The sequence below is a fragment of the Phoxinus phoxinus genome (genome assembly GCF_949152265.1).
Source record: "Phoxinus phoxinus genome assembly, chromosome: 15".
NCBI classification, from domain to species: domain Eukaryota; kingdom Metazoa; phylum Chordata; class Actinopteri; order Cypriniformes; family Leuciscidae; genus Phoxinus; species Phoxinus phoxinus.
Window position 1 is genome coordinate 32751741 of NC_136890.1, and position 16751 is coordinate 32768491.

Below are 16751 nucleotides of genomic sequence, written 5' to 3' on the forward strand. Positions count from 1 at the left end.
TATATACAAGTGTGTGAGATGCGATTAATCGCAATTAATTTCTTTGACAGCACTAATTTTTTAGTGCTCATGCTAAGTTTAGTTTCGTTATGTGCTTGAAATATTGCTATTTAGGTTTCATTTATTTTTATTCCAATTGTATTTATTATTTATTTCCAGTTGATAATTTCAGAGCTTCAACTTAAACTTATTTCAGTTTTTTGCCAAGACAACCATTTTTATTTTATTTTTAGTTTAAGTTTTCTAACTAATATTGATAGGCCTATTTTATTTTATTTCAGCTTTATTTCACAGAAATGTTTTTAATTAAGGAAAATAGCCTGATTTCATACTTCCACTAAAAATCACCAGCTGATTAGAAGACAATTATGAGCAAAAAAGTATTATTATTATTATTATTGTTATCATATAAGGGAAGTTAATGAATAGAAAATATATAAAAACAAATATCTAATGCAATGCAGTATAAATACAGTCAAAAAAATACTTTATGGGTTCATACGGTTTTTGCAGCTCTGGGATTTTATACTGATTTAAAACTGAAACTAAAACCATAAAAAAAAAAAAAATAATGTCATTACTTGAAATAAACACACACACACACACACACAACAAAGTTACAAAACTTTAACTGTACATTAAATATAAAATATAAAAACTGATTCAAAATATGAATTAAAACAATAATAGTATCTCAATGATCCTAAAATAACACTGGTGCATCATATCTAATTTGTTTACAGTAAAGCTAGTCGTGATTTAGCAGATGCTTTTCTCCCAAGCGACTCTCACACTCGATCAGCCAGAGGTTAAGAGCAACGGTGACAGTTCACGGATCAACCCAGATCTTTAACCTCTAAGCCCTATTAAGCAGCATTAATAAACGCATACGCGTGCTTCTGCTTCAGCGGCGAGGGGAAGTGTAACTGTTAATAAGTTTAAAGAAAGATTAAAAAGTTGGGTGAGGTTAGAAGACCCGTGGAGAAGATTATGACTTGAACAGATGGACTTCACATGTGTACACTGACACAAAACACTTTACCCTATTTTTATGGAATATAAGTCACAGTTTTTATAGTCTGAATCCACTATAATTTGTTTGTTTTATACTTGCATTGCTTTATTGCTATATTGCTTTCCTGAATACTATTAAATGCAAAGGATTTGTTGTGGAGTGAGGAAATAAGAGTTTATAGAATTTATAATGTTTTTAAACCAGTATTTTAGATCATTTTTTTTATAAAATGTAAAATAATATAATATATAATGTAAAATAAAATAATAAAATGTGACTTATCTGTTTAACACAAATATCTAATCAGCCAATCGTATGGCAGCAACTCAATGCATTGAGGCATGAAGACACAACACACCAAACTTTATAAACTGAACCAAAGAAAAAAAAAACACCAAAAAAACACGGTTTGAAATCGCTGGTGTTTCTGACGTCACACACTACCTTGTAACCAATCAGATCAACGTGTGATCGTCAACCAGTGGATTATAAACACACAACACACCAAACCTTGAAGCAGAAGAGCATCTCTGAACACACAACACACCAAACCTTGAAGCAGAAGAGCATCTCTGAACACACAACACACCAAACCTGGAAGCAGAAGAGCATCTCTGAACACAACACACCAAACCTGGAAGCAGAAGAGCATCTCTGAACACACAACACACCAAACCTTGAAGCAGAAGAGCATCTCTGAACACACAACACACCAAACCTGGAAGCAGAAGAGCATCTCTGAACACAACACACCAAACCTTGAAGCAGAAGAGCATCTCTGAACACACAACACACCAAACCTTGAAGCAGAAGAGCATCTCTGAACACACAACACACCAAACCTGGAAGCAGAAGAGCATCTCTGAACACACAACACACCAAACCTTGAAGCAGAAGAGCATCTCTGAACACACAACACACCAAACCTTGAAGCAGAAGAGTATCTCTGAACACACAACACACCAAACCTGGAAGCAGAAGAGCATCTCTGAACACACAACACACCAAACCTTGAAGCAGAAGAGCATCTCTGAACACACAACACACCAAACCTGGAAGCAGAAGAGCATCTCTGAACACACAACACACCAAACCTGGAAGCAGAAGAGCATCTCTGAACACACAACACACCAAACCTGGAAGCAGAAGAGCTTCTCTGAACACACAACACACCAAACCTGGAAGCAGGAGAGCATCTCTGAACACACAACACACCAAACCTGGAAGCAGAAGAGCATCTCTGAACACACAACACACCAAACCTTGAAGCAGAAGAGCATCTCTGAACACACAACACACCAAACCTTGAAGCAGAAGAGCATCTCTGAACACACAACACACCAAACCTTGAAGCAGAAGAGCTTCTCTGAACACACAACACACCAAACCTTGAAGCAGAAGAGCATCTCTGAACACACAACACACCAAACCTGGAAGCAGAAGAGCTTCTCTGAACACACAACACACCAAACCTTGAAGCAGAAGAGCATCTCTGAACACACAACACACCAAACCTGGAAGCAGAAGAGCATCTCTGAACACACAACACACCAAACCTGGAAGCAGAAGAGCTTCTCTGAACACACAACACACCAAACCTTGAAGCAGAAGAGCATCTCTGAACACACAACACACCAAACCTGGAAGCAGAAGAGCTTCTCTGAACACACAACACACCAAACCTGGAAGCAGAAGAGCTTCTCTGAACACACAACACACCAAACCTTGAAGCAGAAGAGCATCTCTGAACACACAACACACCAAACTTCGAAGCAGAAGAGCATCTCTGAACACACAACACACCAAACCTTGAAGCAGAAGAGCATCTCTGAACACACAACACACCAAACCTGGAAGCAGAAGAGCATCTCTGAACACACAACACACCAAACCTGGAAGCAGAAGAGCATCTCTGAACACACAACACACCAAACCTTGAAGCAGAAGAGCATCTCTGAACACACAACACACCAAACCTGGAAGCAGAAGAGCGTCTCTGAACACACAACACACCAAACCTTGAAGCAGAAGAGCTACAGCAGCAGAAGACCACAAATAGTAGGCCTATTTATTCAATACTAATGTCCATTTAGATCTTATGTGTGTTCTTTGCAATTGCTTACATGTTTCTCTAGGTGGCAGTGTGGTGTAGGAGATCATCACTGATTTCATCACACTATAATGCTGGAATTGATCAGCAATAAAATGGGCGATTGAATGCATGAATAAACACAATAAAGTTATGATGAATAGGGTGAATTATAGACTGGTTACCTGGCCAGCAGAGGCATGAATACTGGTTAACTCCTTCCTGGCAGGTGGCAGCATGCAGACAGGGGTCAGACACACACTCGGGGATGTCTTCTTCACAGAAAGAGCCCATAAACCCAGTGCCACTGCAGTCACACTCATAGCTGTAATGCAAAGCACAGTCGGATGTGTGAAGAAATCATTTTACACATGAGCCCTGCATGGTTTGAACTGTTTTAAAGGACATAAACATAATTTCTGTTCACATAGTGTTTTAGTATTTACAGTTTAATGATGTACAAAAGCTTTTAAACTCATTCCATGTAGCTAAAAACTGCTTTAATGCTTTAATATTTCCGCCTTAAATACTTCAGAATATATATGGAAAACGACAACAGTATTTAAGCAAACTGCATTTATTTTTATTTGAAAACTTTCCTTGTTTTGCGAAAAGTCCCCCTGTAGTCAATCACTTTATCTCTTAAAACTCATCTCAACCCAAAATGATATAGCTATTTAAAAAAAAAAATGTGGCTTGCCTTAAATGGCTTGAATGTAACTTGACACCCTTGCCTCATTTAGTATACATGGTTCTATGCATATGCAAATAAGCCCCGCCTCCACTCACTCAGCTCAGAGATCCACTGGTTGACGATCACACGTTGATCTGATTGGTTGCAAGGTAGTGTGTGACGTCAGAAACACCAGCGATTTCAAACCGTGTGTTTGAGACTGTCTTTGGTTCACTGCAGTTTTAAGCAGAAAATACTCAGCAATGCTGTCCACTTATGAATTTACACATGGTTTGTCTTAAAGCAGATTAAAAACACCACATAGACATATAAACAATATTAAAAGCTGAATTTTCACCACTGGGGGACTTTAAAGACAAACCATGTGCAAATTCATCAGTCAAGCGAGTGGATCAGGTCGTCACTGATCGAGTGGAGGCGTGATTGATTGGAGGCGGGAACTAATTTGCATATTCATTGTTCCCGTAGAACTCAACCAATCAGATGACAACCCTCAGATTAATCAAATACACTCACCCGTTCACCATATCCACACACGTCCCTCCATGTTGGCAGGGTGAACTGTCACACTCGTCGATGTTCAGCTCACAGTTAATGCCCTCGTACCCCGACACACACGCACAGGTGTACAGACCCACGTGATCATGACAGGTGGCGCCGTTCTGACAGGGATCCTCGTCACATTCATCAATGTCAACCTCACAGTTCACTCCTGCAGGACAGTAACACACACACATGCAGACTACGCAGTGAACTGTATTTCCAATATAACATTAACTGTTTTTAAACATTGTTTTAGGACATTGTATCTTCGTATGAAAATAATAATCATTCAGTACCATGGTATACACTAGTACCAGTCAAATTTGGACCAGCTTGACTCATTTTTTCATGATCTTTATTTAATATATTTTTGCCGTTCAAAAAACTGCTTAAATGTCTGAAATTGTTTTTGTAGACAAATGTAAATTGTCTATAAATAGAATTCTTTATACATCTACTCTTATAAACATCTATAAATAAATAAACCAGTTAAATAATAAATTTATTAAAAAATTGCTAGAGAGAATATCCAAAGAAAATCAAATATAAGATTTTTTACATAATTATTATAAATAAATAAATACATTTTATTTGCAGTGAAGTCGGCTGAGAGAATGTCTAAGTAAAGTCAAATATATGAATATTATACAAAATAATCATTATAAATAACTAAATATTTGCATCCAAGTTGGCTGAGAGAAAGTCCAAAAGAAATTAAAATATGAGAATATTATAAAATAATTATTATAAATTAATAAATTAATATTTGCAGTGCATTCGGCTGAAAGAATGTCCAAAGAAACTCAAATATAAAAATATTTTAAAATAATTGTAAATAAATAAACAACTGTTAGCAGTAAAGTCGGGATGTCCAAAGACACTGTCAAGATTTGTTCAAGATTTTTGGGTCAATAATGTATAACTCATACATATTCACGACTTTATGAATATATTTTAAAATATTTTAAAATATTCATAAAGAATGAGCAGACTCTTATGGTGTAATGCTTATAAGATAATATAATACACTTTAGTTTATTCCAGAATCTCATGTATTGTAACCATCTTATTTTGTAATCGAATGTTTTGTTTATGATCTTCATGATTGTAAATGTGTGTTTTGTTGCAAAAAATAAAAATGTTTTGACTGGAAGTGTATTTTAAAGTAGATTAGCACTGCAAGCAATTTTGCATTTAAAAGACGTCTAATAGCCGAGACGCCACAGTCCAGACGTCTAAAACTAGGCAAAATTTGGGCTGTCTGTGAAAATTGAATAGACGTCTAAACCATAGCCCAAGATTACACTACTCATCAATTAGGTAAAGAAATTAAATGAGTGAAGACCAAACACCTTGTAATCCATGTTTACTTACTGCTATAAAGCCAAAACAATCTGTTACCATAAATTATAATACGTTTATCTCTGTAAAGTAGCTTTGAAACAATCTACATTGTTAAAAGCGCTATATAAATGAAGATGACTTGACTTGACTACTTTGCTCACATGATGGAATATCAAGTTTTATTTTGGCATAAACGACATGTAACCAAATTCAAGGTTATTTTGTCTAGAAGTGAGTAACTCATAGCCGGACTATATCGGGTCTAAAGTTAACCGAGACGCTGAGACTTAGACACAGTACTGTATGTTTGACAGTCTTACCTGTAAACCCAATAAGACATTCGCAGATGTAGCGGTCCTTCCCGTTGACGCACGTCCCGTTGTTCTCACAGGGTTGGGATGCGCACTCGTTGATGTCAATGTCACAGTGGTAACCTTGAAAACCAGGTACACAGAAGCAGCGATACACACCAGGACCGTCCTGACAGATGGCTCCGTTCCTGCAGGGCTGCGACACACACTCATCCTCGTCTTCTTCACAGTCGTGACCCCAGAAGCCCGCGGGACACTGGCACTCGTACCCGTCCGGCGCCCACACACAGGTGGCGTTGTTGTGGCACGGGTCATCGCCACAGTCCCGTACCTTCGTCCTGCAGTCGTCCCCGCTGTATCCGACGGGACAGTGACACGAATATCCGTTATCCTCATCCACACAGAAGCTCTTGACGCCCGCACACGGCCCGCTCTCACACTCATCGATGTTCAGGGTGCAGTTGAGTCCGTCGAACCCGTCGGGACACACACAGGTGTAGTTCTCCGTTCCTAAAGCGCTGATGCACTCGGACACACAGCCTGCGTCTGCACACGGGTCGTAGAAAACCTCACAGTTTACACCTGTGTATAGAGGCGGAGAGCGAGGGCACACACACTCGTAGCCGGTCAGAGTCGGTACACAGGTGCCGTTGTTCTGGCATGGAGAGGACACACACACTTCAGACGTGACCGTGCAGAACACACCTGCGGGTACACACCAACATTAGATTTACAATTAGAAAGATGTTTCTATGCAAAGTTGACTTGCATGCACACACACACACACACACACACACTGCAGGGACTGTGACCCTAGAGCAAGCCGAGGTTAAAGGTCAAGTGTGTGAGGAGTTTTCATGTCATTCTTCACATTCCAGAATTCCAGGATTGTGGACTAATCAAAACTGAAGTTAGAAAGTCCCAATTTAATTCTGAATCGATTATCCAAATTTGAATTTAGTTTGTAAACTGGACGCAGAATCACAATTTGAATGTAATGCAAATAAAATTAATTTAAAGTCAAATAAGTTAAACAAGTTAAAAAAGACAAGATAGACTGTGCATGTTGATCTAAGATGGATGGATGGATGGATGGATGGATGGATGGATGGATGGATGGATGGATGGATGGATGGATGGATGGATGGATGGATGGATGGATGGATGGATGGATGGATGGATGGATAGATGACTGGATGGATGGATGACTGGATGGATGGATGACTGGATGGATGGATGACTGGATGGATGGATGGATGGATAGATGATAGATGGATAGATGATGGATAGATGGATGGATGGATGGATGGATGGATGGATAGATGATAGATGGATAGATGATGGATGGATAGATGGATGGATGGATGGATGGATGGATGGATGGATGGATGGATGGATGGATGGATGGATGGATGGATAGATGATAGATGGATAGATGACTGGATGGATGGATGACTGGATGGATGGATGACTGGATGGATGGATGGATGGATGGATGGATAGATGATAGATGGATAGATGGATAGATGATGGATGGATAGATGGATGGATAGATGATGGATGGATGGATGGATGGATGGATAGATGATGGATGGATAGATGGATGGATGGATGGATGGATGGATAGATGATGGATGGATAGATGATAGATGGATAGATGATGGATGGATAGATGGATGGATGGATGGATGGATGACTGGATGGATGGATGGATGGATAGATGACTGGATGGATGACTGGATGACTGGATGGATGGATGACTGGATGGATGGATGGATGGATGGATGGATAGATGGATAGATGATGGATGGATGGATAGATGGATGGATAGATGGATGATAGATAGATAGATGATGGATGGATAGATGATGGATGGATAGATGGATGGATGGATAGATGATGGATAGATGGATGGATGGATGGATAGATGGATGGATAGATGGATGATAGATAGATAGATGATGGATGGATAGATGATGGATGGATAGATGGATGGATGGATAGATGATGGATAGATGGATGGATGGATAGATGGATAGATAGATGGATGGATAGATAGATGGATAGATAGATGGATGGATAGATGATGGATAGATAGATGGTGGATAGATGGATGGATGGATAGATGGATGGATAGAACAACATGTTTGGTGTCGCCGGCTGGAGATTTAACTCTCTCCACACGGCTTCTGCGTCACAGAGAGAGTACATGAGGACATTCAGGAGATTCCCCCGACAGAGATCTGACACACTCAAAGCCTCTTAAAGAAACTTCACACGCGTGTCGACGAGCCTCATCAAGCTCAACTCTTATTCCAGCGCGAGTGTCACCGAGATCTCAGACGACTCGGCAAGAGCCTTTAAAACGACATTATAGAGAGTGCATTTTTATCTATGATTGATTATGGTGATCTTTATATATGCATTCATCTACATCTCTACAGAAGATTAGGCAAGGAAAGTTTATTTATATAGCACATTTCATACACAATGGTAATTCAAAGTGCTTTACATAGAAGAAATTATAATAATCAAAAGAAATAAGAATAATTAAAACAGTTTAGAGTAAAAAAAAAAAAAAACAGTACAAACAGATTAGATTGTGTGTATCACGGACTTCGTTTCTGGTGCAGAGTTATCTTTACATCAAAGGAGAAAGCTTGCAAAAGCTTTAAATTACCCTCTTATACTGTATATCAAATCTTTTCATATATTACACAAATAGTTCTGGCACTAGGTCTGGTTCTCATATTCGGCAAGGGTTTTGCAGAATCTGGTAACAGTGCTTTTTCTTTTTATGCTCCGTGTGCTTGAAATGAAATGCAAAATGCACTTAATCTATAGATGAACTTCCAACCCTGAGCACTTATAAACGTCTCCTGCACAATGTTGTAAACACTTGTAATTGTTTTTCTTGATTTGCTACTATTCATTTATTTCAGTAATTCAACTTAAAAGGTGAAACTAATATATTATATAGACTCATTACATGCAAAGTGAGATATTTCAAGCCTTTATTTGTTATAATTTTGATGATTATGGCTTACAGCTTATGAAAACCTTTTCACAATATTCTAATTTTGAATTTGGGGTTTTCATAAGTCATAATCATCAAAATTATAACAAATAAAGGTGTGAAATATCTCACTTTGCATGTAATGAGTCTATATAATATATTAGTTTCATATTTTAAGTTGAATTACTGAAATAAATGAACTTTTGCACCATATTCAGATTTTTCCAGTTTCACATGTATGTTTAGTTCTTGAATGTGTAAATTGTGGTTTTGTCATTTTGTGATTCTCTCGTGTGAAACTTCATGTGCTGCCGTCAGGTCTCTCTGGAAGAAGAGACAGTAATATCTCAATGTGATTATCCTGGTTAAAATAAAAGAAATTATAACATTCAGGACAAGTGTGTTGTATGATAGCAGAGCTGAACACACACACATCGGGTGCAGATTTAGACTGGGATTGCAGTGGGATAAAGGGGTTTTGGTCCTCTAGCACCTCCACCGGCAGATGGGTAACCGTCTTACACTCACACACTCACACACACACACACACACACACACTGACTTAACCTCCACCAGATGCTCCGTCAATGGATTGTGTCAGCTTGACCGACCACCACTCACCGACACTAATCCGTCCTCACACACGAGATGCTAAATACACCTGTCAATCATTCACGACGCCTGCAAACCCTCAGTAACTGTTCCCTGCTGGATACCGGTGACTACATCGGAGAAATCACTGCAAATGTCATACTTTTATGACTGATATATATTTAATCTACCTTGCTAAGCTACTTACCTAGCTTAACCAGCAACAGGTTACCTCAGAAAAACTGAACCAGTGAAGTTATGCTGGTCCAAGCTAAACTAAACCAGTTCTAATAATAAGCATAAACCACTTTTATATCCCACTATTTGTTTTTGTTATTTTGAGAATCAGTCAATTTTAGATTTATGGAATAGTCTAAATTAGTTAATGTTGGTTATTGCATTAGCTAGCAATACATGTGTTACAGAGTATTTATTAATCTTTGATAACATTAGTCAATAAAAATACCCTGTTAAAAAATAAAACTAGAACTAAAAAAAGAGTTGTTTTAACCCAATTTTGGGTCAAATATGGACAAACCCAAACGTTAGATCAAAAATGCAATTTAAAAATGTTACCCAATGGCTGGGTTTGTCCATATTTGACCCAAAATTGGGTTAAAACAACCCAGCATTTTTTTAGAGTGTAACATTCAACTTTTTGAATATTTTTTTTTACTAAACTTTAAAAAGAAGTATTCAAATTCTATAAAATTTTGCTTCTCAATGAATTGTATTTTGTTTACGGATGTTTGGATGTTTTTTGTAGGAAAACAAGGCAAAAATACTGTCTTTAAACATCCATCTTTAAACGTAAGCCTTCACACTTTCAGTAGACAAGAGCGGAGAGAGAAACTGTGTCAAGAGGTCTAGTGACTGTGAATGACCTACAGTCTCCTCTAATCCAGGATCATCTCTGAGAGAGAGAGAGAGAGAGAGAGAGAGAGAGAGAGAGAGAGAGAGAGAGAGAGAGAGAGAGAGAGAGAGAGAGAGAGAGAGAGAGAGAGAGAGAGAGAGAGAGAGAGAGAGAGAGAGAGAGAGAGAGAGACTTGAACACTGATCGTCAATAAAAAGAATAGATGTTGTTGTTGTTGTTGTTGTTGTTGAAATAAAAGTGTAGATCTGCAGTCTAGACGGGGCAGGCAGAGCTTACGACGGGCTTCAGAAGCTTCACTTTACAATAAAGTCAAGAGAAAAACATCTCAGTGAAGAGTCTTCAAAGCCCCTCACAGAGACGTGTGGTATGAAGCCTCAGGACAGAAGACCGTCTCAGACCCCGTCCCGAGAAAAACCACTATAGACCCTTTAATAAACACATACCATTCAGTATTATGGGCTTCTCTACAAGCCAGTGTGTCTAATCAGCTAACTCAACCTTTTACATGATAAACTGGAGAAATTGTGATCAATCGCATATGACATAAAAGTTTATAAATAAATAAATATAATAAGTTTATATAAAACGTTTAGTTCCAATCCTTGATTCTGATTGGTCAATAGCTGTGTTTTATTCACGATAAAAACGGCTATGACTGCTTCACCCAACGGTTCTGTATTCCTACACCATAGACATGTATAAAGGCTAGATGGCTTACCGGCGCTGAGAGCCAATGGGACCCGACGACGTCACACGGCGGCCATCTTAGGACAGCACCGCTCGTTCAGTTATAACATGTAGTGCTGAAATAACTATATTTTGCTCAATTTTCAACCGATTTTCAAACGGCTCGGTGTGTCATAAACGTCAGGGATGCCATGAAACACACAGCTACGCTGCAATGTTAAGCGTTTCTCAAAACGTGAAGCTACAATTTAAACATCGGCATCAGCACAAATCATAGCCACGTTAATAAGGTTTGTAATAAACCAAACCGTTTGTAAATCCGTCAAGAATTCAGCAAGTTACGAGCATTTGTCACTCACCTTCCGTCCACAGCAGCAGGGAGCAGCAGCGCAGTCTCCTGACCTAAGATGGCCGCCAAGTTGACGACACAGTTGACTCCGCCTTGAGCCATCTAGCCTTTATTCATGTCTATGCCCTACACAACACCCCTAGCAACCACTCTTAGCAACGTAAACGCATGTTTGATCTCATCGATATTGTTCATTGAAGCTATAGTAGAGTATTGTGAGAGATCGAGTAAGCGAGTGTACCTGCATTTACAGTAGATATAGCATTTTTCTTCAGGTCAGTCCTATATATTCATAATAATAAAAAATCCGTTTGAATATCCGCTGCGGTATCTTGTTCTTTTAACAGTTTAAGGGGTTTCTCGTGCCCATATCATCTGTCAGTTGTGTCTTCTTCTCCGTGATCACAAGTTTGAGTCCTTTCAATGTAAAAGTCTTCTCTACTGACTGACTCACTCATAAACACAGTCTTTGTCTCCATCTAATGGCCAAATAATGTATGTAACTTCTGTTGCTGTTTACGGTCAGGGACTATTTTTTCCAGCAGAAGGAAGGCTTTTAGTGATTTTACTTCATGAAAGTTGCATAGATACATATTTTTCGGCTTTAATAGTTGTATTGTGTGGTAACCGTTTTATAAAAGCAATAAGGTACTCGAGACAAGTGCTGCATAGTGAATAAGTCACGGCTGAAGGGGGTCCTTAAGTGTCACCGGCCCACCGGTGGGCCCAAATTCATTACATATTTAAAACAGTAATATCCTATACTAAACCTAAACTAATATTGACAAACTATATATCATTTGAAAGCTTACTATCTCTAGTTTTCATATTTGGTGACTGATTTTCAAAATATATTACAGAGGAGCTGTAATTTATCAATTTGCTACAATAATATTTTCATACTCCTAAGGTGTTCAGTCCTTTATTTTGAAATAGTGATGAACATGAAAAATCATGAAAAAAATGGTAGAAACCTCAGTTTGTTTTCATGCCAAGAGTTCAAAAGATAGCATTTGTTTAATTATTTTAGAAAAAAAGGTCTGAAAATGTTTTAGAAATAAAGAAAAAACATATATGGAAATACAGGCGCCCTAATGTCAACTAGTGGAGAAGTGTGGTACTGCGCCCAAACTAAATCTCACTGAAAGCTCATTTTTTGAGATATCAACCTAAAATTTAAAACACAATTTGTTCAGATTTTTGGCTTTGATTTTTGTGCAGTTTTAGAGTCACCAGGGTTTTGAAAATATATATTTTATATAAAATATGAATAATTTAATTTTTTATTTTTTTTCATCAATATTTTTTTATCAATATTCCAAAGCATTCTGGAGTTACAAACATTTAAGTTCGGAAAGTGCATTTTCATGTATATTCAAAAAAAGGGGGGTGACACTTAAAGGGTTTTAAAGTTTATGCTTAAAACAATGACATATGTTTGTACGGTTTGAAAAATAACATTGTTTCCCCAAACTGTTCTTGTTTTAAGTACAAACTCACTTGATTTTGATTTTTTTTTCAGTAATTTTGCTTCTCAAGTGAATTTATCTTGATTTAAGATTTTTTTGGCTATTTTTAATGGAAGACAAGACAAAAATACTAAACAGCAATAGCTTTTTTGCTAAGTCGGTTAATCGCATCTGACATACAAAGTTTGTAAATGTGTGTGTATATACAGTATGTGTGTGTGTGTGTGTGTGTGTGTGTGTGTGTGTGTGTGTGTGTGTGTGTGTGTGTGTGTGTGTGTGTGTGTGTGTGTGTGTGTGTGTGTGTGTGTGTGTGTGTGTGTGTGTGTGTGTGTGTGTAATAAGGTACGAGAGGCTGTGCTGTATCGTGAATAAGTCACGGCTGTAGGGCGTTGTTAGGCACGACGTGAAGCGGAGTAAGCAAAAACACTTTAATTTGATTTAAAAAAAATTGGTAAACAAGACTTAATATATTCAGTCATTTTGCTTCTCAAGTAAATGCATCTTCGTTTAAGAATAGGCCTAATTTGATATTTGTACTGGAAAGCGAGAGAGAAACACAGAGATTTTTTACGGTAACTGAGTTCTTGTCTGTGATCATCTGCAATGTTTTCCAGCATTTAAACTCTACAGCAGAGAAATAAAGAGCCATTAGAAAAGAGTAAATGACCAGAAAACTACAATCCACACACAGATACCTCACACTAACAACCTTGAGCTGAAGTTTCCCCAAATCCAGTTGTGATGAAACTCTAAAGCGGCCGTAATGAACACACAGGTACAGTCTCTTGCTTAAAGGCATTTCATATTTCTGTCATGTTTTCTTTGTCATAACCAGTCAAACATATATTGCATATTTCTAACTGCCGTTATTACCAACTCCTGAACAAATGAGAATCAAATATGTGTCTATTAAGAATCTTCAAAACACATTCAAGTTATTTTTATGTAATAAAATTTATGTAATATACTTTTAAAGCAGCTTTACAGAAAATCATGATGTTAATAATATCTTCACTGAAGCTGGGCGATAATATAGTTATAATATAATATATACATTTTGCTATGTACAATCAATTACGCTGTTGAGATTTGCTATATATATTGCTTTACTTGAGTGTGTATTCTGATAAAGTTGTACGTACTTAGTTATATATCCAACAGATAAATGTTAATATAGTTAGTTATTACTACAAAATAATAAAAAATCAGCTAGTTGAGAATTTCTATGTAGTTTTGATTTGTTTGAGTTACGTATGCATATAGAGTTGTGCGATAATACAGTTTATTTGTGCAGAGATATAGACATATATAGTATACAGTATGAATACAGTGCAGGGTAAGCAGAATGAACTATCCAACTGTTAATATTATTTCAAAGTATTTTTTACATGTTTTTCTAGAAGAAAATGACATATTTGATCATGTTTAAGTGTGTAACTCTATAAAACACTCATTCTGACTCGAGAAACACGACACAGCACACATTAGTGTCTGTGCTGCTCTGAAGACGCTTGAACGTGTGTGAAGGAGGACGTGTGTGTTCTTGCCCTCTGACATCTGTGTGTCCGACAGATGAACCTCCTGAGAGACGGAGGAATCCTGAGCCTGGTACTGACTTACACCGACAGCAGGGAGGACCCCCACACACACACACACACACTCACACACTCACACTCACACACACACACACTCTCACACTCTCTCCCTCTCACACACACATACACACACACATACACACACACACACTCTCACACACTCCTTTACACTCTCTCTCTCACACACACACACACTCCCTCACACTCTCTCTCTCTCACACACACACACACACACACACACACACACTCCCTCACACTCTTTCTCTCACACATACACACACACACACCCGTTCAAAAGGAGTCATCATGACATGTTTTTTTATTTATTCAATTAATGAAGAAATTAATAAAATTAATATTTTTATTGAGGAAGGATGCATTAAATTGATCCATTATTTTTGGTAAACCCATATTTTAAATTAAATGAAATATATATTATATAGATTTTAGATTTTTTTTAAAAGAGCAAAAGAGAAAAAAACTTTTAAATTTGTTTTAATAAATATATATTTAACTCTAAATTATGTGTTTTGAGTCTCACTTCATCACTCTGAGTTAAGCAAGTGTCTCTGTGCTGTTCTGATGCAATTCCAGAAAGCATCCCTCTATACTGGAAAACACAAACAGTTTTCCGGAGATCATGGGTTTAATGTAACTAAATCCTTGGAAAACAATAATAACTACCTAGAGAAAGAATTTTACATGTTGTTTTCAAACACAAACTAAGTCCATCCAGTCACGGTCACGGCTTCATCAGAGCTTAAATACATTCAGTCAAAACCACTGAGAGCTGCTATTCCACTTGAACACAAAGAGTGAAGTGGCGGCGCTCTCCAGCGGGGTCTCCATGGCGATGGTCAACTATGTGGCACATCTTGCCCTGCGCTTTCAATCTGCCCAAAAGTACCCAGAATTCAGGCTTCCCGCAAGTGCAGAAATAGGTCATGGCTTCATTAGGGTGGAGCTCCCGAAATCACTTGCACTGAAACTCCCACCAGAACAATGTGAGACACACACACACTCATCCGAACGGCATGATGACACGCTACCGTTTCATTCATGAGCTAATGATGAAAAACAGCTCATTAGTTGCAAGCATCAAGTTTACTATTGCTCAACCTAACGGAGTGTGAATCATCCAGACCTGAATGATTCCTCAAAGCATGTGTGTTGTTGAGGAGATTGTGCATCTAAGTGATCAGATGCACCATTTTCACCTGCTGGACCAGAAAACAGGAGAAGAATCCCACAGATGCACATTAAAGGAGCAACCTGAGCCATATCCACCAACAACACCCTAAAAACAGCACCAACACCCTAGCAACCACCTCCAACACCCAATAAACCACCTAGCAACGCCCTAGCAACCACCCCCAACATCCTAGAAACAGCCGAGCAATGTCCTAGCAACCACCAAGCAACACCCTAGCAACAGCCTAGCAATGCCCTAGCAACTACCAACAACACTCTAGAAACAGCTTAGCAATGCCCAACAACACCCTATAAACCACCAAGCAATGCCCTAGCAACCACAAAGCAACACCCTAGCAATCACTCACAAGTTCAACACTCTAGAAAAAGCCTAACAACGCAGAGCAATCATCCACAACATCCTAGAAACAGCACAGCAATGGCCTAGCAACCACCCACAACACCCTAGAAACAGCCTAATGACGCCCAAGCAACCACCAACAACACTCTATAAACCACCAAGCAATGCCCTAGCAATCAACAACATAAATTACTTAGCAACACCCAAGCAACCAAACACCCACAACACCCTAGAAACAGTCTAGCAATGACCTAGCAACCACCAAGCAACACCCTAGCAATCACCCACAACACCCTAGGACCAGCCTAGCAACGCCCTAGCAACCACCAACAACACTCTAGAAACAGCTTAGCAATGCCCAACAACACCCTATAAACCACCAAGCAATGCCCTAGCAACCACAAAGCAACACCCTAGCAATCTCCCACAAAAGAAACACCCTAGAAAAAGCCTAACAACGCAGAGCAATCATCCACAACATCCTAGAAACAGCACAGCAATGACCTAGCAACCACCCACAACACCCTAGAAATAGCCTAATGACGGCCTAGCAACCACCAACAACACTCTATAAACCACCAAGCAATGCCCTAGCAATCAACAACATAAATCACTTAGCAAC

General features: G+C 38.5%; 1 protein-coding gene across 1 annotated transcript in view; it reads right to left on the bottom strand.

The window, feature by feature from the left end:
* crb2b (crumbs cell polarity complex component 2b) overlaps positions 1 to 16751 on the bottom strand; it is a 41240-nt gene that overhangs the window by 22666 nt on the left and 1823 nt on the right. Inside the window, exons 2-4 of the mRNA XM_079636544.1 lie at positions 6006 to 6701; positions 4315 to 4510; positions 3290 to 3429 (exon numbers count right to left, since the gene is read on the bottom strand). Of these exons, the coding sequence (XP_079492670.1) occupies positions 3290 to 3429; positions 4315 to 4510; positions 6006 to 6701 (1032 nt within the window). The remainder of the gene's footprint in view (positions 1 to 3289; positions 3430 to 4314; positions 4511 to 6005; positions 6702 to 16751) is intronic.